The sequence below is a fragment of the Haplochromis burtoni genome, unplaced genomic scaffold, assembly GCF_018398535.1.
Source record: "Haplochromis burtoni strain Fernald_Lab_line unplaced genomic scaffold, NCSU_Asbu1 Contig_16, whole genome shotgun sequence".
In the NCBI taxonomy this organism is placed as follows: Eukaryota; Metazoa; Chordata; class Actinopteri; order Cichliformes; family Cichlidae; genus Haplochromis; species Haplochromis burtoni.
This window is the reverse complement of record NW_024582377.1, coordinates 140,632-164,304: the sequence shown is the minus strand read 5'-3', so window position 1 is coordinate 164,304 and position 23,673 is coordinate 140,632. Positions and strand designations below refer to the sequence as shown.

At 38.8% G+C, this 23,673-nt stretch overlaps 1 protein-coding gene across 2 annotated transcripts; it reads right to left on the bottom strand.

The window, feature by feature from the left end:
* Nucleotides 1-8,820: 8,820 nt before the first annotated feature.
* Nucleotides 8,821-23,673, bottom strand: adam17a (ADAM metallopeptidase domain 17a). Of its 2 annotated transcripts, XM_005950500.3 has the most exons (20): nucleotides 23,427-23,673; nucleotides 23,019-23,151; nucleotides 21,640-21,773; nucleotides 21,393-21,481; nucleotides 20,625-20,808; nucleotides 18,241-18,371; nucleotides 17,975-18,061; nucleotides 17,278-17,397; nucleotides 16,757-16,901; nucleotides 16,380-16,471; nucleotides 15,860-16,012; nucleotides 13,955-14,154; nucleotides 13,758-13,861; nucleotides 13,499-13,633; nucleotides 13,063-13,190; nucleotides 12,814-12,892; nucleotides 12,552-12,640; nucleotides 12,369-12,428; nucleotides 11,489-11,525; nucleotides 8,821-10,511 (listed from the first exon to the last, which is right to left on the bottom strand). In XM_005950500.3, exons 1-20 carry the CDS (start codon nucleotides 23,530-23,532, stop codon nucleotides 10,135-10,137), a joined length of 2,583 nt encoding a protein of 860 aa, XP_005950562.1. In that variant the 5' UTR covers nucleotides 23,533-23,673; the 3' UTR covers nucleotides 8,821-10,134. The 2 variants fall into 2 exon arrangements, with proteins under 2 accessions (XP_005950562.1, XP_005950561.1); XM_005950499.3 differs by lacking the exon at nucleotides 11,489-11,525.

The following is a 23,673-nucleotide window of genomic DNA, read 5'->3' as shown; positions in this document are numbered from 1 at the left end:
TACTCATCACAATGAGACTTCTTCCCGGTCTCTGTCAGTCCAGGCATCCTTAAATGTCTCCAGTTGTCCTGAGTTCTCTCTGACCGTCTCCTTGGTACATTTAAACGCCTGTTGTCCCCTGCTGTCCTCCCTGTCCTCATCGTCTGTTGTCCTCATCTCCGTTATCAGTCATCATAATTTTAGCATCTCTGTACAAGTCTGCAAATTTCTTTATTAAATCATAAGATTCTTAAATTCATCAAGTCTCTCTGTGCCTGGGTCCTCACAAAACACGACATCACTGTTTTGTACATTTTAACACAATTTAATCCCCACATTTGTGAGAGAAAAGCAAAACACTTTTTTTAAAGTCTGTAACAAAACCATCAAATATGATAAAGGTTATTTAAATGCAGCAAACGAAGAATGGATTGGAATTTTAAAAAAAAGTACATGTCCTAACGTTAATTACTGCGGGAGAATAATGAATGATGCTCATAATAATAATAATGGATTGGATTTATATAGCGCTTTTCAAGGCACCCAAAGTGCTTTACAATTCCACTATTCATTCACTCTCACATTCAAACACTGGTGGAGGCAAGCTACGGTTGTAGCCACAGCTGCACTGGGGCAGACTGACAGAAGTGAGTAAAAAGAAAACTGAGTGCATTTTTTTGACAGAGATTCACTTTTAATGTGTATGTGTAATATAATACAGATACATAAAAAATACACTCTAAAAATAGAGTCCTTGAAATGTACAAAATATTGATAAAAAATATTAAAATGGAGGCAACTTTGCCTATGGTACAATGTTTACAATGTATGAAAAGATCTTTACTGCAGATACCACTATGGCTCTGCAGAGTTTTACTTTTATTTTAACCTATGTTGCCTCACCTTGAGGTTGGCAAATCCCTTTTTGGTGGTCAACTCTCTCAAGCAGTTTAACAGTTTGTTTTGCCTGTCACTGTTCCCTGTCTGTTTTCTTACCTGGTTCTTCCTGACCTTGTACTTTCTCCTCACGTTCCCCTCTTTCCTCCTCTCTCCCTCTTTGGACTGACAATCATACACAAATAGATTGTATTGAATTAGATGAAAAAATTACATTAATATGAAAAAAATATTATTAAGATCACTAATAAAAAAAAAGTCCTCTCTCAGTGTACTTTCAACCAAAAGGCAAATAACAAAACCACATGTACATCTAATAAAAGATATAAATATTGAAACACTGATCCAACATTATCCTTTATTGACGGATCATTTGATCTTACACTTTTACCTGAATGTTGCTCCTGGGTTTAATATCGGCACGTATGACAAAATAACCAGCTTCTCTCTTTCCATTTCAAACAGGACAGTGGCAACAACAATAGGCTACGGACAATTTTAAATTTTAGATTTTAAATATGCTATATCAATTTCAATGGGAGCAACAGGACGGTCAAATGTCGCTGATTTTACTACAGAGTAGGACGGATTGTAGGGTAGCAAACATCGTCGGAAAACACGTTTCCAACACTGCTGGTTACCTGGGTGTAATGTTTTTCAGCTAAAAAGAAACATGGTCTGACTCCTACCTAACTATATAAAGAGTAACTGAAGGTTAAATGCAGCTAACATGTCCTGTTTTAAGCCAGGCACTTACACCTCCGCTCCGCTGCGTCTAGAGCCAGAGTAGGAGAGAACTGAGCTGGAACAAACCATTTTGGGAGGGGGGGTATCTATACTTTTGTTGTTAAAATGTTACGTCTCAACCAAGTACTGTATGCTTTTTATATTTTTAGTAGTGTGTCACACAAACAGCAAATATTGTCAAAAAAGTAAGAAATCTTTGGGGGTGCTTTGATTCATTTTGCTGAAGCACCCCCAAAAATGGGCTAAAATCGCCCCTGGACTATACCCTTTCTTATTCACTCTCACTTGTCTTCACACAAAGAACAAAGCCATTCTTATGTGAAATTCCATATTAGAGTTATACTGCGTGTCAGCCACTGAGACAAGGTGTTCATCTTGAAGTTGTCAGTGTTATCTTACTGATGATTCTCATCTTAATCCAAGTACAGCAAAGACAGTTTTTTGTTCTTTTGAAAGAGATTCAAGCAAACAGTCAATGGGAGCAACAGGACGGTCAAATGTCGCTGATTTTACTACAGAGTAGGACGGATTGTAGGGTAGCAAACATCGTCGGAAAACACTTTTCCAACACTGCTGGTTACCTGGGTGTAATGTTTTTCAGCTAAAAAGAAACATGGTCTGAGGCAAATAACAAAACCACATGTATATCTAATGACAGATATAAATATTGAAACACTGATCCAACATTATCCTTTATTGACGGATCATTTGATCTTACACTTTTACCTGAATGTTGCTCCTGGGTTTAATATCGGCACGTATGACAAAATAACCAGCTTCTCTCATTCCAGTTCTGACTGGAAGCGCTAATTCGTCATTCGGCTTTTGTCAGACTAAAGTAACTGTTAAAACTGTTTGAAAAGCTAAGCTATACAACAAGGAGAGATTGAGAATTTCCTTTTAGTTCTCAGTTTATTTGATATTGACAAAAGTTAGTCAGTTTTGTCTGTTCTTCTGTAAAACAAACTAAGATTTATTTTTAGAATTAATATTTTGTTTCTAAGTGGAATTGACAATTTAGTCTGTTTCGTTTGTTCTATTTTGAAACTTAAACGCTTTAGCGGCTGCCTTTTGTGTAGTTTGCAATATTTGCCTTTATTTATCTGAAAAAGTCTCATGTTCCTTAAGTACATCTACCCTGTTGAACTTATTATGGGAAATAAATATTTAAATAAAAACAAGCTGCTGATTATTTCACATTTTACTTGTGAGCAACGGCACATTTAAATCTTACAAATATAGTTATTTGGCTTATATCGTGATAGATATCGTTATCGCCTGAAATGAAAAAAACATATCGTGATATGAAAAAATCTCATATCGCCCAGCTCTATTTAGTGGACTTTAAACACAGTTTGCTGAGGCATTATGGAGTATATGACACCTTTGGGTGGATCCAGTGGTTGACCCACTGAGACAGATTTTTTTTTTTTTAAATACAGTATATGCAGGCCTTCAAACCGATTCAGCCTGAACAATAAGGCAATCCTAATGGTGTAGCTGGTGATTCCTTTTGGGTTTTGTTTTTTGGCTCAACACCCGATTGTGCAGTTGTCTGTAAGTTGTGGCCTCTATTCTTTAGCATCTAGCTGGCGCTGCAGAAGAAGACCGAGCTTAAAGGCAGTAACGTTGAAAGCTCACTTCTCTCAGAATAGATTATATATATATATATATATATATATATATATATATATATATATATATATATATATATATATATATTATAATACATGGTTACAATGTGGTTGACACTAGCCACTTCACAGACACAGTAAACCATTACCAGCTCAAGTACAGAATTTCCCAGATGATATGTCTATTAACACTTAAATATCCAACAAATCCACTAGTTTCTCTCTGTATTCATGGTCCAAAGAGCTTCTCCTTCTGAGGTTACAGAAAATCTGTTTAACACCCACATTATTGTCTACAGCAGGCAGGTTTAATATCATTGCACACCTAGGTTTTCATAACTCAAAGCAGTCAGTTAGAACAGTGCTTCCCAAACTTCTTTTGTTCGGCCCCCTTTTGTCTACAAGAAAGTGTGCCGACCCCCAAGGCCCTATGTGTATGTGTTATGAGAGTAAGTAATGTGGATGTCTAGATTGTGAAATAAAATTGAGGCACAGGTGGCCAGAAAGGGACAGAGGAGGAATGCCTCCCCTGCACCTCAGTGCAAAAATGTTTTTGTTTGAGTGTGTTACATCCCCTTACTACTTCCTACTAACTCTTTGTTTTGTCTAGGCTCCACCTCCTCTGTCCTGATTGGATGCTGCTCAGAGTCCAGCTAATTGTTAATCAGCAGAGCACTACTTAAGGCATAGGTGTCAAACTCTGTTTAGTATTGTTTAGTATTTAGTATTTAGTATTGTTTAGTATTGTTTAGTATTGTTTAGTATTGTTTAGTATTAAGCTTTGCTTGTTCCATATTCAGTTTTTCAGCAAAACGTGTTTGAGTCCATAAGAAAAGATTCATTCTTATATCTGGAGGAATAAATATATTTCAATAAATATTAATGTTAGCCCGCGACTTTGTTCCAGTTTTGAATTTTGGCCCACTGTGTATTTGAGTTTGACACCCTGACTTAAGGCCTGTGAAGCTGTGTTTCTGGGCCCTCTGGCCTATTTGGGTGCCATACCTGTGCAGGCTTGCATGCCTTTGTGACTTATATGTGCATTTTAGTTTTCATGTTCAGACTGCCTGTAGGGGAGAGCTGCCTTTTGTTTTGACACCCTGTTTTCTCCTGTTTATGTGTTGTTAGGTAGGTTATGGTTATAGGTTGTATATTTTGTTTTCTTTGGAGTTAGGTAAGTTTATTTTATTTTCACATCAGGGATGTTTTGTTTGTTATGTTGTCCTTGGCTCTCCCTGAAGTTAACTCTCAGTCTGTACCAAAATTTCATCACTAGCATTAAATAAACCTTTTAAAGTTACCATCTTGGCTCCTCCTTCACTATTTACCTTTATGTTCGTCCCTTCAAACCCCCTAGACTAGCCAGGGGACGTAACAGTGTCCTGAGCCAACAAACACAGCATTACCATCAAAATAAAAACATGTGTTAATACAGTTCGAACTATATTCATGATCTAAAACTATTTAACTATAAGTTTAGCCACATGACAGCCACACCTCTGGGGAAAACAAAAACACTATTGTCTTCCTCTTTTGTGTCACAATCAAGTAAACCCTTTGTCCCCCATGGCACACAGAAAAACATAGTCAAGGTGAGATTTGTTGTGACACAATCAAAATGACAATTTAAGGGGGAAACCCAAAGAATCTGCCTGCTGCCAGTTTAATATTATTAATAAAGGTAACATATTTCTTAGTTGAAGCTGAGGACTTCCTCCATCTCCAAAAAGTAGATCAAATGACAAAATTATATTTTCGTAGTTCACCTGGACATGAATAGCATTATGTGAGACTTCGACACGTGTATAACTGTATAATTAATTGCAACTGACTATGTGTGTTGTCAGCACCCACCTGCCTGGATGATGAGTTTGGTACACTCATTGCAGGGGAACAAAGTCACATACATGGTGCAGCCTTTCACATTAGCATTCGCGCTCGCGTTCACTATGGCATTCAGCTCAGCATGGCACACTGTGGGACATGACATTGACACAATCCTCAGTGAGTGCATGAAATTCATATTTTAAGTATAATGAGCTTGAAGGCAGGTGTTAAAAACAATAAAAAGTCTAAAACTTTGTGGACAGCAAAACATATCTGGTTTTATTTATATGCATATATAAGATTTGAAAAGAGACTGGACAAAGCTCAGTGGAATTCAGCGTTTTAATGCATTGTTCTTATCCAAGGAAAACAAAATCATCACGTCATCGCTGTTTAGTTCACTGGAAACACTGCAGTAGAGAATGTTCACTGGATGAATATACACAGTATCATCAAAAGGTTCTGGGAAATGACACTCTTTACACTTCACAATCTGTGATTGGCCATCAGCATTTTACTTAAGATGTATTTTACCACCTGAATGGTCTTCCTTAGAATTCAGTTGTCGAGTATGAAGACCGAGTGGCAGCAAAGTCAGGAGGCTGGAACACACGTTTACAGGCTTTTCATTTCAGATGTGTTACGCCCCAGTCTAGGGGTACAGGAACGTAGCATAAGGGTTAAAAAGGAAGTGACGGTTTGGGAAGAAAAAAGTGAACGGTGGTTTATTTGTCTCCACTGAAAACTTAACTCCCTGGTGAACACAGGCCAAAATAACAAACAAAAACAAGCTAAGTCAGGAGAGGAGGTGCTATCTAAAACCCTATGTGTGGGAGAAACATTTCGTCACTCATCCAAGTGACTTCTTGAAGAAATAATTCAACTCAAGGCCGGAGCTAGTTTACAGTAAGATCTTTCCTTCCATCTCTTTCAACATCTTGCAAAGTGTTGCAAACAGAAACACTTGTGTGCAACTCCATCTCACAGTAGTGAGCAGAGCAGTGCTAGGCAGCTGATGTATATTTAATTGTAAATGTCTTAATAATTTCATTTTTAAATGCTTTCCTGTGGTTCTTTTCACTTTGGCTTGAAATAAAATGTCTCCCTCTGCTGTAACCACAGCTTACTGCGATTTTTGCATGCATGTATATTTCACACTTTGAAAGAGGCAAAGCATGAAATGGTCACGGTGGGCTGGCTTGTCTATAACACGCTTTACCGTGGTTGATGTGTGAGATAACACTCAAGTCATGGTAAGCTGCACTTACAGCTATTGTAAGTGGAACAATGAGTTATTGAGTATTGATATGTATCTATACATTATTAGAATTTTTTCTGATAGAAAAAGGTTTTCTATACATGGATATTTCTGCTGTTTATTTATGGGCTTCCAAAATGTGGGACTTTTTATTCTATGACATAACCAAAAAACTAAATAAACTAACTCCTTCAGCTGATGCAGAGGTAATCCAAAAGACTCTGACTGTGGTGAATTAGTGGATCCTGACAGTCGTCTGCACCACCTACTGGACATGTAGCTGAACAGTTTCTTTAACATCTGCCACTTCATACGGTAATACCCTGTGTTGGTCAAGTTACTTGAAAATAGTAATTATTTACTAATTAAGTCTCCAAGAAAGTAATCCCATTACTTTACTGATTGCTTATTTTTGTAAGTAATTTGTTACTTTCTTACTTAGTTACTTTTAAAAAATATGATACACAACCTGAATACGTTATGAAGCATTAGACCTTTCAGCCCAATTCTATTTTTTCTGCATATTTCATGATATAAAATTGAATCAAATTAAAAAAAAATTCAAAACTAGTTTCATTAGTTTTAACCTTTTAATTTTATGCACATCGCAACAAGCAAAAAATAAAATTATATGCAGCATTCTCTGACTGGAAGAAATTTGTTGATTCTGTAGATTGCTTAGATTGCTTAGCTAGTATTCAGTGAATCAAACTTGTATCAATCAGGAACATGACTGGAGCACCTGGGTATCAAAGCTCAAAGCAAGAGTGAATAGCAGAATGTGCTGTTTGGTATTGTATTAGAAAATTTGGCAAGTTTTTAATGGGCGTAACCCACATACTCAACTCTACTGGATCGCGGATCACGGGGGCAGCAGCCCAAGCAAAGAAGCCCAGACCTCCCTCTCCCCACCCACTTCCTCCAGCTTGTTTGGGGGAACACCAAGGCACGGGGGCCTCCTCTCAGTGGGACATGCCCGGAACACCTCACCCCAGGAGGTGTTCTTCTCCTCAAGTGGCTTCTTTCCATGTGGAGGAGCACCGTCTCTACTCTGACCCCCTCTAAGGGAGAGGCCATCCACGCTTCTGAGGAAGCTCATATTAGCCATTTGTATCTGCAGTCTTGTTCTTTCAGTCACTACCCACAGCTCGTGACCACAGGTGAGGGTAGGGACGTAGATTGACCAGTAAATTGAGAGCACCAATCTGTCTGTCGATCTCCTGCTCCCTTCTCCCATCACTCGTGAACAAGACCCTGAGATACTTAAACTCTTCCACTTGGAGGAGGAACTCATCCCTGACCTGGAGTGGGCACTCCACCCTTCTCCTCTGATCTCTTAGCGTAAACTAAGATTTACAAACGTGTACAGGTATTTGTGTGTAACAAAAGCAGTCTGACCACGCTCTGTGTTACAATTTGATAATTTTCTTTTTCAAAAAGCTTAGAGTGTCTAAAAATGTCCAAAACAAATTGTGGAATTATTTTCACTCACTTACAGAACTTGCATGACCAAGCATGAAACAAGTAAATTTACTAAAGTAAATTTTACACAACAGTGTACTTGAGCATAATCCATAATGGGCTTTTTGTGAAAGTAGTTTGCAAAAAGCAAGCAGTGTCACTTTATGTGCCCTTATTTTTTGTTTTAAATCTTTTAGCGTTTCACTGCAACAAGAACACTATGAATTAAAGGGTTTTTCCACCCTGTCTTGCACTCGGTGTGGGAGAAGTTTCAGACATGACTGCATGATCACAAGACTTTTCTGGATGTTTGTTATAATCTCTCACTCGCATATCACACAACTTCATAATGTTATGAAAAAAGTTTAAATTACATATACTTTAGTACATACTGTCACCTGTAAAAGTATGTCTCCTTGAATCTGCAGGTGTACTGAGATCAACAAGTTTCTCAGGCCTACAAACTGTGTGGCAGGGCAGCATCCCCAAACAAGATATGATCATTATGATGGAGATGTTCTGGACCTCAGGGAAATTATAAAACAAAATGTACTCAGGTGAGGATCAGTACTATGTAATCAGTATCACATCCTATATATCATTCTATTAATTTAAAAAAATGACTACATTTGGTATGTGATGTAAACATGGCATTGTTATAGACAAGGCTCACCAGTAGTGCTGGTGAACGGAGCTTTAGCTCTGGAAGATGTTGCTCCCACTGGCTTTGCTTTTTGGCAACAAGGTTCATCGCTAAGGTCTAATCATGCTGGGACAGTGCACAGGATGACAAAAAACATGCACTCATCCAAAGTGATGGACATGTATGAATCAGTAGTAGTTGTTGCTACATGTTGTTGACATGTATTTATAGACAATGGAGAAATATCCTTAGAGATGTTTGGCCTATGTGAAAACCAGCTGATAAAAATGAAGCCTTTCTTTTAACATTGCGCAGTGAGGACCACTGGTGTGCATCACACAGCAGCTGAATAGATATAAATGTGAGACCATGTATCAGTGCACAAAGATTTTTTATTATTTTGACATTTGTGTAGGAAATGCAAGCAAAAACTTTAAAAGAAACTTGAGTAGAGTTTTGTAAGCATAAAACCATTAAGAATATACACATCATCTGATATACAGCAGGCCTGTTTTGTTCACTAACATTCACATCCATCCTGTACACTAAAAGCTAGTGTTTTTATTTTGACCATACATGTTTTCTTAACATGAGACACAGCAGGTAACAATACACAGGTGCATAGCTCACCTTGGCACACAGACAGAAAATTAAAAAATATAAATTCAAATATTAAATACAGAATGTTGGAGGTGTCTGCTGCTGGGAATTGTATATAGATGAGAGTCACCGTGGGATAGTTGGTCACAAAATCCAAAAAGGCATCATATTGTTTTCTACAGGTTCAAACATCACAACACTGAAGCTTTAGCAAAGCTGATATTACTTCTCCCCACTTTAAGCTCCACCTACCAAATAACACAATAATGCTACTTACACAGAACCTCAAAGAAACAGCTGATGAGACAGAATGTGTAAGCATGTAAACTTCAATTCTCCAGTGATGTTAAAATACTTCTAGACCAACTCCTCCTTTATGTGTTGTTTGCACTTCCAGTAAATGTTTCCTTCGCTGAAAAATAGTTACACTTACAACATTAATATAGAGAATCCTCCATCGTACTGCTAAGGTTTGTTCTGCTTCTAGGCGCTGTTTGGAGCAAGAAATGTTGCGTGAGCTTTTTTCACAACTTGAGGTTACTTACAGTATAACACATAATAAACCTGCAAATAAGTATTTGTGTAATCATTTTCAATCTGCAGGGATTACAGTTAAATATTTAATATAATCTCTTTTTGTTCCTGACCAATATTTGCATTGTCAGAAACACATTTAGCCATTAGGTTAAACAAAATGAACATTGTTTAAAGAACTGGCAGCTTTATTTCCACAGACACTCAAAAGCTTCAAATGGCCATGGAAATAGATACCTTAGTGAAAAAGGCACAAAAACATGAATTTATTTGGATTTAGTGTTAGAGGGCTTTGAGACTTCCTGTGTTGTATTTGTTCAGTGGCTCAATCTAATTTCATGTGACTGAATAAACACTTTTAGAGCACTAAGATCTGAGAAAGATATGTTACGCTTTAATACCGGTTGCAATAAGAAAGAAAAGCATATGATGCTGCACATTTGTTCGTGTTCCCTAAAAAAAAACAAATAGCAGGACGCTTGTGCAAACACACTTGTTTTTTGTTTTTCCTCTCTCAGCACTCCGTCTCTTTAGTATCAATGCGTTCCTGCCTCTTAAGGCGCCGTCGGTCCTTGGCTGGTAGGTTCTGTTCGGTCAGATCCTCGAAGGAGGATTTCGTAGCCGACGAGCAGGCTCCTGCGGTTGTGAAATCTTCCAGCAGGCCCTCCTCTCCCAGGTGAGAGCCGCTGCTGGTGTCCTCCTGGATGGTGGCCATCCGCAGCCCCCCTGCGCTGTCCGGGGTGGGGCCGGAGTTCAGATCGGGGGCCGGGGTACTGGTGTTGGTTGCGAGTGTGGCCCGGACCTGGCTCTGCGGCTGAGGCTGTTGTTGATGGATGAAGGGCACGGTCCGGCCGCCGGAGGAGGAGGGAGGCTGAAGAGGCTTGACGATGCGCACGGATGCTGACTCGAGGTTGCTCAGCACGTCTTGATTCTGAAGAGGGAGAACAGCATGTGAGGACGGAGGCAAGTCACAGCTGTGTGTGACTGAGGTGGCACCCATTCCCTTTTTACTACATTCTGTTTAATTCAGAGCATCACATGTATCCCAGAACTTTACAGTTTAACTCCCCAACATATGTTTTATAATAATAACCCCATGTTGCTGATTGCGCTACCTTTAAGTAGCTCCTTTCTACTCTTATCTACACTCTTAACACACACCCAATATCTTAAGGTGGGAATGAGTAAAAACAAAAACCTTTCTGCCTTTGACCATTTTGAAGTGTCAGGCAAATGTGATTTATTAATTATGACTGCAATCCATTTAGGGTTACCAGCACCCTGATATTAAACACATTGGTTCAGCTGCAGGATTTAAAAGCAAACCTAAATGGAACTAAGCCATCATTAATTTGATCATTTGTGCGAGCGCTTAAAACGCTCTAACAAGTCAAAATGTCTGCAAGAAAGGTCTTAAGAGGAATGTACCCCCCAGTCTTTTTCTCCTCCCTCCAATCAAACCCAAAGAAGGACCTCACACAGTGCACACAGCCACTAAACAAAAAATAAAAACAGTCACCTAAACGCTTCTTGTTTTGGCTTTGAAGAGCAACTAAAAACTGAAAAATGTCGACACACACTGCATCCAATTTCACGAACGACAACAATGTGAAACCCGTTTGGTCGTCTCGATGTTTGAATACTCCAAAAGTGCAATCTTGCTTACTTGAGGCAATTCCTGATCTGCTGCTCCACAGCTGTTCAGTCGCATGAAGCTGTGCGAGCCTCCCTCGCTTTATTTGTCAGATGAAGACGAGTTCGAGGGGCTGCAAATGTGCAGCTGGATCAGTGATTACCATCAAGCAGTAAGTGACTGCAAGAGTATCCCAAACGTGGGCCACTGACCATGCACGGTCATGGACTCAATGGCAACGCATTGCAACACCAAGCCGTCGCACACACACTCACCTATGGCGGGAGCTCTACTACAAATTTCCACCATCTGCTGCAGTTCCAAGGCAAAGAGTGATGGACAGGTCATTCAGAAAACCCAGCAGTGACAGTGAGGCCATTGCTTGTGGATTATCTGACCACTGGTTTATACAATTTAAAGAGAGTCTTCTGATTCTCATTCTTACCCTTTTATTTTTCCAGGTCTGGGCTGGTTTACCACTAGCCTTTTACAACATCAAATAATGATATTAAAAAGGTAAAACCACAATTTCCCAGCTCAGCAACAAAAACCATGACTGTTAGCAAATTTTAAAGTTGGCCTGTTTTGATTTTTCTCATCTTTTGTCACACATATACCGTTTCAATGCGGGAAGCACATATAAAACATGGCCAGGCTCCCTATGAACTAAAAGCTCAGGCTTAAGATGCTCTAAATGCTAATTTCATCATGTTTCCTTTTACTCTTGGTGCTGCAGGATGATCAGAGAAGGAAAATCAGCAGCAGACACACAAGACTTTTGGTTAAACCTTCTGTTTAAAAGGCTCAGCCAATCAGAGGAAAGTCAGCTGGAAAGAAGAAGAGCTAAAAACAGATCTTGTTTTCTGGCAATGAGGGGGTTGCCGTATGCTCCAGCATAAGATATAAGCAATACTTTGAACTTTAAATGTTACACTGCAGTTTTGAATTTATGTCTTAATTTCTCATTTGCAATGAAAAAAGGCCAATCCCTGATCCTCAGTTACAGTCCTTCCTGTTTCTTCTCCCTGCTTGATTAAAGAGGTCAGTTTTTAAGAAGCAATATGGAACTGGATTAGTTTGGTTAGTCTGGTGCAAGAGAGCAACGGTGGTGCACAGGATCAGCGTGTGTGAGCACTGGAAAGTTGAAGAACTTACATTTGGAGGATAATAAAATGACTTTGTGTTCTCCTCATACTGCTGGTCGAGTCGCTTGTCCTAAAGATAGAGGTAACAGAAAAGGACAGCATAAGCATAGTGCTAATGATGCAAATATCAGCTGCTCATTGTACACTGAAGACAATGGGGATCAGTGCAAATGGATATTCAGCAGCTTCTTACCACACAGTGAACCAGGATACTGAGAGGAATCCAGAAGATGAGGGAAAACACCACGACTGAGCCCACTATGTTATCAGCCAAGAACTTCCCTGATGTGGTGATGACGTGGAGGATAGTGATAAACACACAAAAGAGGAGAAGAAAAACTTTGAATTTGACTAAGCTAAGCTACTACAGTCATAAACATTAAAACAATATCACAATTATTCAGAGTTTTATTGTATCTGGAAGCATTTTCACACACTTTTTAACGCCGACTTACCAAATGTGTTTATGTCCAGCTTGTCAATAAAGTCCCACAGCCTCTCAATCACATCCTGTACCTGCTTCATGCACTTTCCCTTTATGACCGAAAACAAAGTTGACATTGAAATAAAAATAATATCTCCAAAATGTTGTAACGCTGACACAGTTTTGTCAGCACTAGTGTAGTTCAGAAATACAGAAATATGATAGGATCAGCAGGTTTCTTGATTGCAGAGCAGAGAAGTATAAAGGTTTGGTAACTCACGCCTTCATCACAGAAGCCCACGGTGCAGGGTTTTCCTTTGCGAAGGAATAGAAAGTTGCCACCTTTAGAGGAGGGAGAGCAAGTGCCATTTTTACTCCTGCAGCACACTTTACAGGAGTGCTCAGTATCTGGAAGCAGAAGAGACGATCAACACAAGAAGCATTTAAAGAAATATTGAGAACTGTTATTCATTTATATCCTGATATATTGAAAGAATATCCAAGCTTATTCAAACAGTCCCTTTTATTCTTAATATGTTACTTCCAGCTATAAATCCAAAAAAGAAAAATTCATCTGTGATCTTGTCATTTCTTTCCAAACTCATTGATTTTTGCTTGTCTAGATACTCCTCCATCTCTATAATCAGTGAGAGTCTCCAGGCTTATTCAGCAAATCTCAGACATTTTCAAATGTTGTTGAAAGAAATAAAAATCACCATTGCAAGCGCAAGGCTGAAGGTTCAGCTCAGCCTCACAGAAGGGCACACACTCTCCATTGCGACACAGGCCTTTGTCAACACACACTGTTTTGTCAGCAGCATTTTCAGGAGGTGGGCATTCACTGCTGTTACCTGTTATGTGAAGAAAAGGGTTAATTTATCTAGTTTTTTAATCATTTTTTCACCAAAACCAAACAAACAGGCAGGCTTGAATGACTGCTGCAGTTCTCGTGTTACACCAGCAGGAGGCGATCACCTGTGCAGACTGATTTGCCTTTACAGGTAGCATTGATGGGCTCCTGGCACACTGTTCCTCTCTTTGCATAAGTGCAGTTCTTGCAGCAAGGGCTGTTTCTGTCACTGTAAAGAAATCAATTAATCCAACATTTGATTCGATTGTTGTTATTGTTTTTTCAAAAAATTCTTTATAAATACATCTTTTGGATTTCATACCTGCACTTTGCATGACTTTTGAACTTGCAATTAGAGGTGCAGCAGGGGTCATCATTGAGGTGGAGAAGCCCAGGGTCGCAATCTTCCCCATTCTCCACTCTGGAGTTTCCACAGACTTTGCTGTTCCTCTCTTTGAAGCACAGCGGTGCCTTGTGACTTAATGTCTTCTCTACAGAAGCCTTGCTGCAGTTGGAGAAATGCTTGAGGAAAAACAAGAAGATAAGAATTAATCGGTAACAGGAATTTTTACTGTTATTTTGTGTGTGTGATTAAAGGTGATGTGACAAAGAATAGTCATGAATCTTTAACGCTGAAATAATGACATACGCAAATCACTTGCCTCTAAATTTTCCAAACCTGTATCTCAAAAGGTTTAACGGTTTATGCAATTATCTTGTTTTATGCTTCTCCTCAAAAACCTAACGTGGTTGATGTGAAGCTGCAGAAATCATAAGGCCAATGATGGAGGAAGCGCATTAGATTTTGCGTGTGTTGTTAATTTCACAGGAACAACTGTGACTCAGTTATCCCACCTTCTGCACAACCAGAAGCTGCCATCCATTCTGCCCATCACATTCTGTATCATCTCAGCTCATCTTGCAGACATATATCCTGGTATGCAGCAGTCTATTCAAACTAAACGACATCATAGCCTATTTAAAAAAAATGAATAAACAATGCTACCTGATGTAAATTTGATTGATCTGCCCCCTCAAGTACAACTTGTTGGCAAGGTTATTATGGTTAACTAAAACAAAATGTGACATTTTAGCTAACTAAAATAAAAACTAGACTTTCGAAAATAATTAAAACTGGTCAGATTTTTATTTGTTTGGCTGTAACAAAAGGGGACTTTAAGTCGACTGCTTTCTACAAGTTCTGTGTTTAAACTGTAATGCTGAAACTGATTTTCCTAAACCTTGCCTCTGGCATAATCCATCGATACAATAATAACATTACAGACTAAAACTGAAACAAATAAAAACTAAATGGAAACGAAACATTTTCAATGATAACTGAAACGAGCAAACTCACTCTGGAAACTTACTGAAACTTAACCAAATGAAAAACAAAAAGTCCAAATGAAAGTAATCAAAACTATAATAATTCTGTTTCTATTGTGGACTTGCTGTTCTGACCTCTCACACTGTACACCGTTTGATTTCACTACAGAGTTGCACAAAAAGATGATGCCAATCACTTATAACCAATAGTTTGTCCATTCCCACAACTTTTTGATCAAAGCAAATCAAGTAGTAGCTGAACTACGAGCACAGCTGAAGTATTGTTGGGTCAAGATTTAATTAAGCTTAGGATCAGGTCTTATTCATAGTGAGTAATACTAATTCACACAACTACGTATTAATGACTAACATTGTGGGTCATCGCAGACGTTCTCTCTTCCTGGCATGTGACTGTATTTGTCTCTGTGTCAACATGGACTTTCACGAAGAACAGTTTAACCCTCCGTCTTCATCTTCCTGGTGTTTAGGTCTCAACTTCCTCAACTTTATTTCAAGTAGCGCAATTTCACTAATCCTCCAAAGGTCATTGACATTTAGTTTTTTATGTTTAGTGTGCAAAGATGTACAGTGTAGTTTTGTTTTTTCTCTCTTTAATCATAACATGGCATCTCCTCTTTAGGTGGAAACTAGCTAACTAGCTTCTCGATCATTTCTAAGGCTGCTTTTTCATGGATACCTGGATGTTAAACTTTATTGTAACACCTTGGACGACAGACACATTGATCGTGATACTGTAGCTGAAACCTGGACTATTTAACTCTCAGTGTTGCTTAACTGTGTTTACTTTGGGAACTGAAGAAGCATCTGAACCCTGGAAATAGCTAATGATGTCAGGCTTACCAAGCATATATGTTTTTATATTACACGAATGGATAGTTACCTTGTTGTTGACATGATCTCCACTCACAGCAATAGGGTACATGACAAACTTCCCCCCCTGGTCATCACTGGGGGCACAGTACGGTATATTATCAGGATCATGCTCTGCTCCAAAGTTATGGCCCAGCTCATGAGTAGTTACCAAATCCGCCTCCTGATGAGACAAAAACAACATTAATTTTTAATACTTAATTTTTAAGCTACCTAAGAATAAATCTAGTATCTAAAATCCATTCTGTTTAAAATAAAGGTAAAAGTTATAATTACATAGTTAAGTTTTGCACATTATATTTATAACAGTAAGCGTTTTGCAGATGAGCGTGGAGCATAACGCTACTTGGGGTGTCAAAATGCAGCCTGACTTGAAATCGATACTCATCACACCCACACAAAAAGGTGTGTCTGCTCTACCTAGAACCTCAGCTTGGCAGGCTGACATGTTGCGTAACATCTTGGCTGAACTGCACCCAGCAACTCGTTTTATTCTGAAATTATGACTAAAGAAATGAGACGAAACAGACCTTTGTGAGGATGGTTTTGCCGTAGTTCTTGGTGCTGGTCAGGCCTGTGTTGAGATAACTCGGCTTCTTTGAAGAATGAGATGGATAGTAAGCTAGAAAATTACAAAGGAAAGTGTCAGTACCTTTTTTTGTTTGTTCTAAAAAAAGCCTCCAACACATGGCTTTTTGTTTGGCTTCTTTTCAATATTATGGCTCGTTTTTCTTTTTGTTTTTAGCTTCACAGAGTAGAAATCATAGTTTGTCCATCTGGTCAAGAGCTCTGCCAGTGCAGTAAATTTTAATGGAGCTAATTGTCCTAACAGGGAAACGCTAAAAGTTAGGCTTTCAAAATGACATTAGAAAAATCCTCCGTGCAAATAATCAAAAAGTGATTTTACGTTTTGGGCAGAGTCCACCTAGAGCCTGAGGTTTGGAGGGGGCCACATACGCCAGACCCAGTGTCCCCTCATCAAAGTCCTGGTATGTAAACAGGTGGGCCAGACACACACTGGAGGCATTGTCAGCAATGTCTGAGCTGAATTGCTGCAGGACAAGAGGATTCTTATTTGTCACCATTTCTGTACATCCTAATTATTTTTCAATGGCAATACAAAAATATTGGACATTCAGAAACTGAGCTCTGTGTAAAACTCTTTGATTTGGAACAATATTTATCTTATACCAGGACATTTTACATGATGCACTCAACTTATTTACCATATTACCTCAAACAAACCTGTGCTCAGCTACTTGAACTCACTATTTTTATGCATTTGTGTAAATGGATTAAACAACCTGATTGAGTTGAACTGAATGATTTCCAAAACTAATCTTGGAAATATGAATCCAGTCAGTTTTGCCTGAAAAGGCCCCTTTGAACTTTGTGTATCTATACACTTTGGTTTTCTTGCTTTTGTACCTCCAGAAGTCTCTTCACGTCCCAGACCTCCTTTCCTTTTACAGGGCTGTCCTCCATGTTGTAATGGACCCAGTTGGGCTGGTTAGGGGGAGGCTTTGTAGGCTCCTTGTTAATAATGATCTGCGAATAGTAACCAAAGACACAATTTCAGTAAGTGTCATTTCTGAGTGATACAAAATTTAAATTAAAGCCATGCCCCTAAGTGTAATGCTAATAATAAGTGCTACGTGGAACATTTTATTTGAAAAGCTATTAAAGTAATAAGAGCAATGTGTTGGGCGTTCCCTTTCAGACCCTTACTGGGGGTTAAATGTGACACAGTTCAAGTTCCTCTTGACATTTATTGTGAAGAAAATTAGTCATTAAGCAGCTAAATGAATGCATATCTTTTCAGTGAGAACGCACTGAGTTCATAGTGTGACAAACAGTGTTTCTATTCATTCCCAAAGCCAGTGGAACAAATTAAATTACCCAACGAGGAATGCACAAAAGCTTCCAGTTTCTCCTAAAAATGCACTTCTCAAAGCCGCTGAGGGGGCAGCGTTATTCTCAGCCTCATTTCCGGAGTGACGCAATATAAAACATCAGCCATCGTGAGGCTGGGAGCAGCACCGACTGACACTAAATCGCCACAAGTGGATCAAAATGTCAATATTTGACAGTACTGTAATGTTATGACACACAGCCACGTACACACCTGATGGATCTGGACCCCATAGTTTTTAAATTCCTTACTCCATGTTGTGTTTCTATAAATATCGTCAACTCGATCAATTAGCTCAATCTGGGATAGGAAAAGAAAATAATCAGACATACAAATAAAGCATTTTGACACACCTGAATATGCAAACAACAAAATTCCTGCTGGCTTTATTTACAATTACTCTTTCAACGGGAAACAAAATGTGACAAAAGTTATTCTGCTGAAATATACATGTATAATAACACATTAGAAAATCAGACCAGGTAGTTCAGAGTAATGCTCTCTTCTTTGCGGCCCATGTGTCTGTAGAAGCGGTAGTCTGCAACCAGCAACAGGGGACAGGTATTCTTCTTGTGATCGTGAACTTGTCTCTTCTCTCTGTGGTGGTATTCTGCCAGGACGAAGCAACAGAAGCAGAGAGAAAGAATAAGTACAAGCAGAAAGATTCAGAAAAGTAGAATCTTTTTTTGTAGCATTGCCTCACCAGATAAGTCTCAGGTAAGACAGATTAAGTACAAAGTACATAAAGATGCTGGACAATGAGGCCACGCTCCAATATCCCATTGTTAATTGTCCTCATTTTCAGATATAGTAACATGACTTCTCTTTTTTTGCTTGGCTGTGATCTGATTAAGCTCTACCTCTGTTCAGGCCAGATTTAAATAGCAGATTTAGCCTTATTATAGAGGTTTAACAGCACAATAAATGTGGATGAGGTGTACTTTACAGGGAGGAACAAAGCCACTGTAAACATAAGGTAATTTAATGCGCAGATCATACAGTGTTGGGCTCCATCACCTACCTTAAGTGTAGGTATTCATGATATACTCAGTTATTTATTTTTAGTCCGCTTAAGTTGCTTTGTTCTTCCTTTATTAAAAGTCTAGCATTAATCCATCTACCCACTCACTTTTCCAATTTAAGGTCGCAACCTAGCCATCACGAGGTACACCCCTGACAGGTTGGCGGTTTACAACAACATTAACACAGACACACAAACAACCATTCGCACTCACAACTACGGACAATTTAGAATCAACAGCTAAACTAATATGCATGTTTTTGGACTGTGTGAAGAAGACAGACGACCCACACGGGCACAGAACCAGAACCTTCATGCTGTGAGGTAACAGTGCTAACCGCTGCACCATTCTGCTGCCCCTGCATTCATTGTCAATATTCAATTAATCATGTTCCTCAGCAGGGTCCTTCAAATATAAGCCAAATATGTCTTTAGACACGAAGGAAACAAAGTTCTCTTGCTGCAAGGATTTTCAAACTAAACAGAAGATGGCTTTATTTTATTCATTTATTTATTGGGTTATTTTTAGGTGTTTGGGGGGTTATTTGGGCTTTCACAATTCCCCATGTGCAAAGAGCTACACACCAAGTTAAAAAAAACTCTTCTATAAAAAGGTGGAGGGCCATGAGTTGCAAAAATAGATTAAACAATCGCATCATTAAACATCCAAAAGTTGGTTCTGTTCACCTGGATGTAGCGCTTTCAGTGAAGAAAATGCAGCTTATTAAGTCACTTTGATAAAATCCAACTTTTGGGGATTTCCTCATCTGGATGACTAAGTTGGCAACAACACACATCATTAGATAATTAATTAAATATGAGTCTATAATTAATTAAAATTTAAAATAAATACATAAACAATCTTTTATATTTTTTAAATAAAATAATATTTAATTACTTACACATTAAATGTTACAATTCATATTAATATATAATTTATTTAACTCATTTTGGCTCTTGCAGCCCTCCATATAAACTAAGGCGATCCTTCATTATAAATATGTGCTTTTAATAGACTACAAATCTACAACCTACTACCCAAGATAAAATCAACAGCAAATCCTTTAGGAAAGAATGACGATTACTACGATTTTTTAAAAAAAATAATAATAATTATTCGAATGTATGTGCAAAGTCATTTTACCGTGTAACGGTCACAGTATGTTCGTCATAATAATCTGAATATTCTACCTAGAAATGTTTAAGTGAGACTCACACACCCTAAATAATGCATTACAGAAAAGGAAAACAGGAAGACATCCTTTGGGGCATTACATCACACAGTACACTCGACACTATTCAAAAGTGTGGGTGTGCGCTTCACTGTCCTCCACAACAAGCAGTGGGAGACCAGTGACGACTCAGAGTCCGCTCATTGGGCAGAGGAGCATCCATGAATTTTAATGCCTCCTCCTCCATACGAACCTTCACCTCAGCTCATTTCCCCAAAGAGCATTTTCAACCAGGAACCAGTGAGAGCTGTTGCATACATTTCCTCTGGCACATCGCGCTGTTATATTCTTTACATTTCCAAAGCAGCACAAAAGAATGAAGAGGCATTTGGTTTTTACATAATGCCTACTTGTCATCAGTGTGTATGTGCATAACACAGGATGGAGATAGAAAGGCTTGTATTAAAGTGACTGAATCCAACACCCACCTCCTTTGTCTCACTACAGGCTCCTCTTTCCTTCTCTCCACCTTAAACATTTGCTATCCTCCTACTCTTTTTCACCTACTCCTATAATCCACACCAGCACAGAGCCCACGCTGTAACAGCACAAATATCTGCACAGATTTGCGAGATTCACCACTTCAAGAGAGTTAAAAAGCACAGCTCACCCTCTTCCTGGTCCACCCTCTCCTGCCCTTCCCAGTCCCCTCTGGTATTCTGTGGCAAAAGGGGCTCAGCGTTGACGTAGCCACACACTTTTGGAGAAGCAATGCGGCTCAGATTCTTGACATCTTCTGAGCGATAAACCAGCAACCTCCCATCAGTTGGGGAATCGGTAAATCTCCACAGGGGCTGCATTTTTATACATTTTTTTAAGAGAGAAAGAAAGAGCTGGTATTAGAGAGAAAAATCACTGAGCTTGATGAAACGTGAGTATTGATAGCTGGAGAAAAAAAGACAGTAAGGGTAGTGGTGTGGTGGGAATGGACTGGCAGGTGTGTCAGATTTACACAACATGAAAAATGCACTGTATCGTTTACTTCTGTGTAGTTTCACATGTTAGTTGTGAATAATTAGAACAGATATTGGGCATTTTTAATCACACAAAATAAGCTCATTTCTACAAGGCATCGATTATTTAGCTGCCTCACTTTCTACTAATCTAGCATCTTTTTCAACTGACACTATAGGTAAGCTCTATACTGGTAATATTTTATGATATCTCAGCAAGAAATCCCAGCACGTTGTACTCAGTTGTTGTATACATATAGATTTTGGGGTTTTGTATTGGTTTTGATATTGCTGCCGTTACATGCTTCAGGAGTGCGGGCTTGATGATGTGAAACAGCTAAGGTTAAGCGTCTTACAAAGAAAAATACTGAATTTAAATTCTCCCTCTATTTTGGCACGGAGACAGCAGGTATACAGATGCATACCTCTACATTGTACTCTGCTTCGTCAGTCAGAATGTGAGCAGAAAACTCATCTCCGTCTATGTGTGCCTGCACACGCGAATTCTCCTCCCCTGCGAACATAAAACAAATTATTAGTAACATTTAATAAATATGGATTTACTTCAGATATATAAAAATTTGCTTGATTTCCACATATAAACTGTAACTCTTCTAAAATGAAAGACTGGAAAAATTATATTCTGAAAATATGTTTTTTTCATTCACTCACCAACAACATGGCCAGTGAAATAGTTTTGGAGGTGAACATCATAATTTTCCTTCATCCCGTGTTTGTCAACAAACACAGCTTGGAAGTTGTCCGTGAAAAGGTCTGTGTTTGTGGTCAAGTAAAGTTTGAAATGTCTGGATTTGGAAAAGAAGATAACATATTTTAACTTAACCAATAAATGGCTGTTTGGTCCTGTGTGAGACATCAAACTGGGTTTAGCAGACATAGTATTCACTACGGGTGCAACGATACACAAAATTCACGGTTCGGTTCGATACTTTGGTGTAACGGTGTGTATGTGTCTGTATCTCCTCCTAGATTGGAACACTGTAGAACATCCAGTGTGACGGCCAACATCTATATAGCATATACAAATATTCTATAAAAATCCCACAATTGTATATATTTGTACATTTGACAGTTCAATTGAGCACCAAACACCTCGCACAGGAGTTTGCTATTAAATATAAATTGCAATTATTAAATAGAGCAGGCAAAAAAATAGTCTTTGGGCTCATTTCGATTTTACAGTTTGTGTAAATTTAGAATTGTCATCTCAATTATTTTTGACGTGAGAGGATTTAACAAAACTGAAACCTTTCTTGTTCCCCTTTCAAGACAAAGGGAACTAGGCACGAACTCACCGCTTCAACTGAGCCTTTTCTTTTTACAAATAACACTTCTTACAAAACAGTCTATAACAGCCACAACAGTCTATTAGGTTTGTACTGAGCCATGGCTGTGTGGATTTTTAACAGTTTCTAAAAGGTAGAACGCAAAACATTTAGCTTTTTCCAAGACTTACACAGTTTCTGCCATTACTGCTATTTGGCAATGATGGCAGTAATGCACATGTAGGATTCACCAATAAAAGAAAAGGTTCTGAGTGCTTCGGGCAAAAAAGCAGCCCAGTTAAGACTAAACGAAAGAAAAACAAAGCATGCTTTGAGAAAATCAGGAAAGTGCAAGAAAAATGGCTTAAAGAAAACAAAGCTCCTATGAGATTAATTTTTACCCTCTCTGTAACACTTGGAGACCTGATTGTGCCACTGATTGTGATCATTATTATTATTAGAATATAGTGACTAGTGAGACGACAGCATATCAGCGTTATAATCTCTGAGCCACAAACATAAATTTGTGTTTCTAAAGAGACTGATAAAAAAACCAACCTTTTAAACCCGTTAGAGATGTTTTACCAGGTCCTCATTACTCCAAAACCAATGTATAATATCACAGTGGAAATCTGCTCATAGATTTGATCAAGATTTTTACCTCTTTCATCATGTGCACAGCTATATGGGTCTTTGTTTTAACACAAACCTAAAGGAAAAGTGAAGCGACTCTACAACATCGCTTAAAAGAGCTCATTGTTGTACCTGTGCAGGGCTCTGAAGCTCACCAGACGCTCAAGGTGGGACTGGGTGTGGACGTCCCTCTTCCTCAGAGAGTGCAACTGGAGGCCTGACAAAGGCAGCACCTCATAATCTGACAGGACTGAGTTCAGAGAATCTGGAATATGAAGGGGACAACTGTCACATAAGACCGAGCAGATACTGAATTCGTTCATTTACAAAAGTCTGCACATGTGAAAACGCCCCTGTGCTCTCAATTAACAACTGTTCGGAATTTCGTGAGTTAATAAGTTATAACATATTTAAGATCGAGAAAATATAAGTGGCATTGCTTTAAAGTATTTATTATTTACCAAAATTATCCAGAAGATAGCTTTAATGTTACCGTAAACTAACTTCTGCTTAGGCTGAATTGCTAAATTAGCTTCTTACCAAACTCGGGGTGGTCTTCGTGGTCCCCATCGGTAGCAGTCATTGGCTTAATTGCAGCGTTTACCCAGCAAGGAGCCAGAAGGGTAAATAAAAGTATGCTCTCCATTTTAAGCAGAGCTCTCTATACATGTGCTGTCATTGTCGGGGGTAAATAATCCGTTTGTTTCGACAGCTAGCTAAGCTACCCGGAAGTCCACCGAATGGAAAACATCCGCTAAAAGCTAATGTGCCGTTGGAAAGGAGTGAC

Coding starts and splice junctions, on each gene's coding strand:
- adam17a (XM_005950499.3), bottom strand. CDS start 23,532: ATGGAGAGCATACTTTTATTTACCCTTCTGGCTCCTTGCTGGGTAAAC. Junction 16,902..17,277: donor ACGTGAAGAGACTTCTGGAG/GTACAAAAGCAA, acceptor CTTGTCCTGCAG/CAATTCAGCTCAGACATTGC. Junction 13,191..13,498: donor TCAGCCTTGCGCTTGCAATG/GTGATTTTTATT, acceptor TTCTGCTTCCAG/ATACTGAGCACTCCTGTAAA.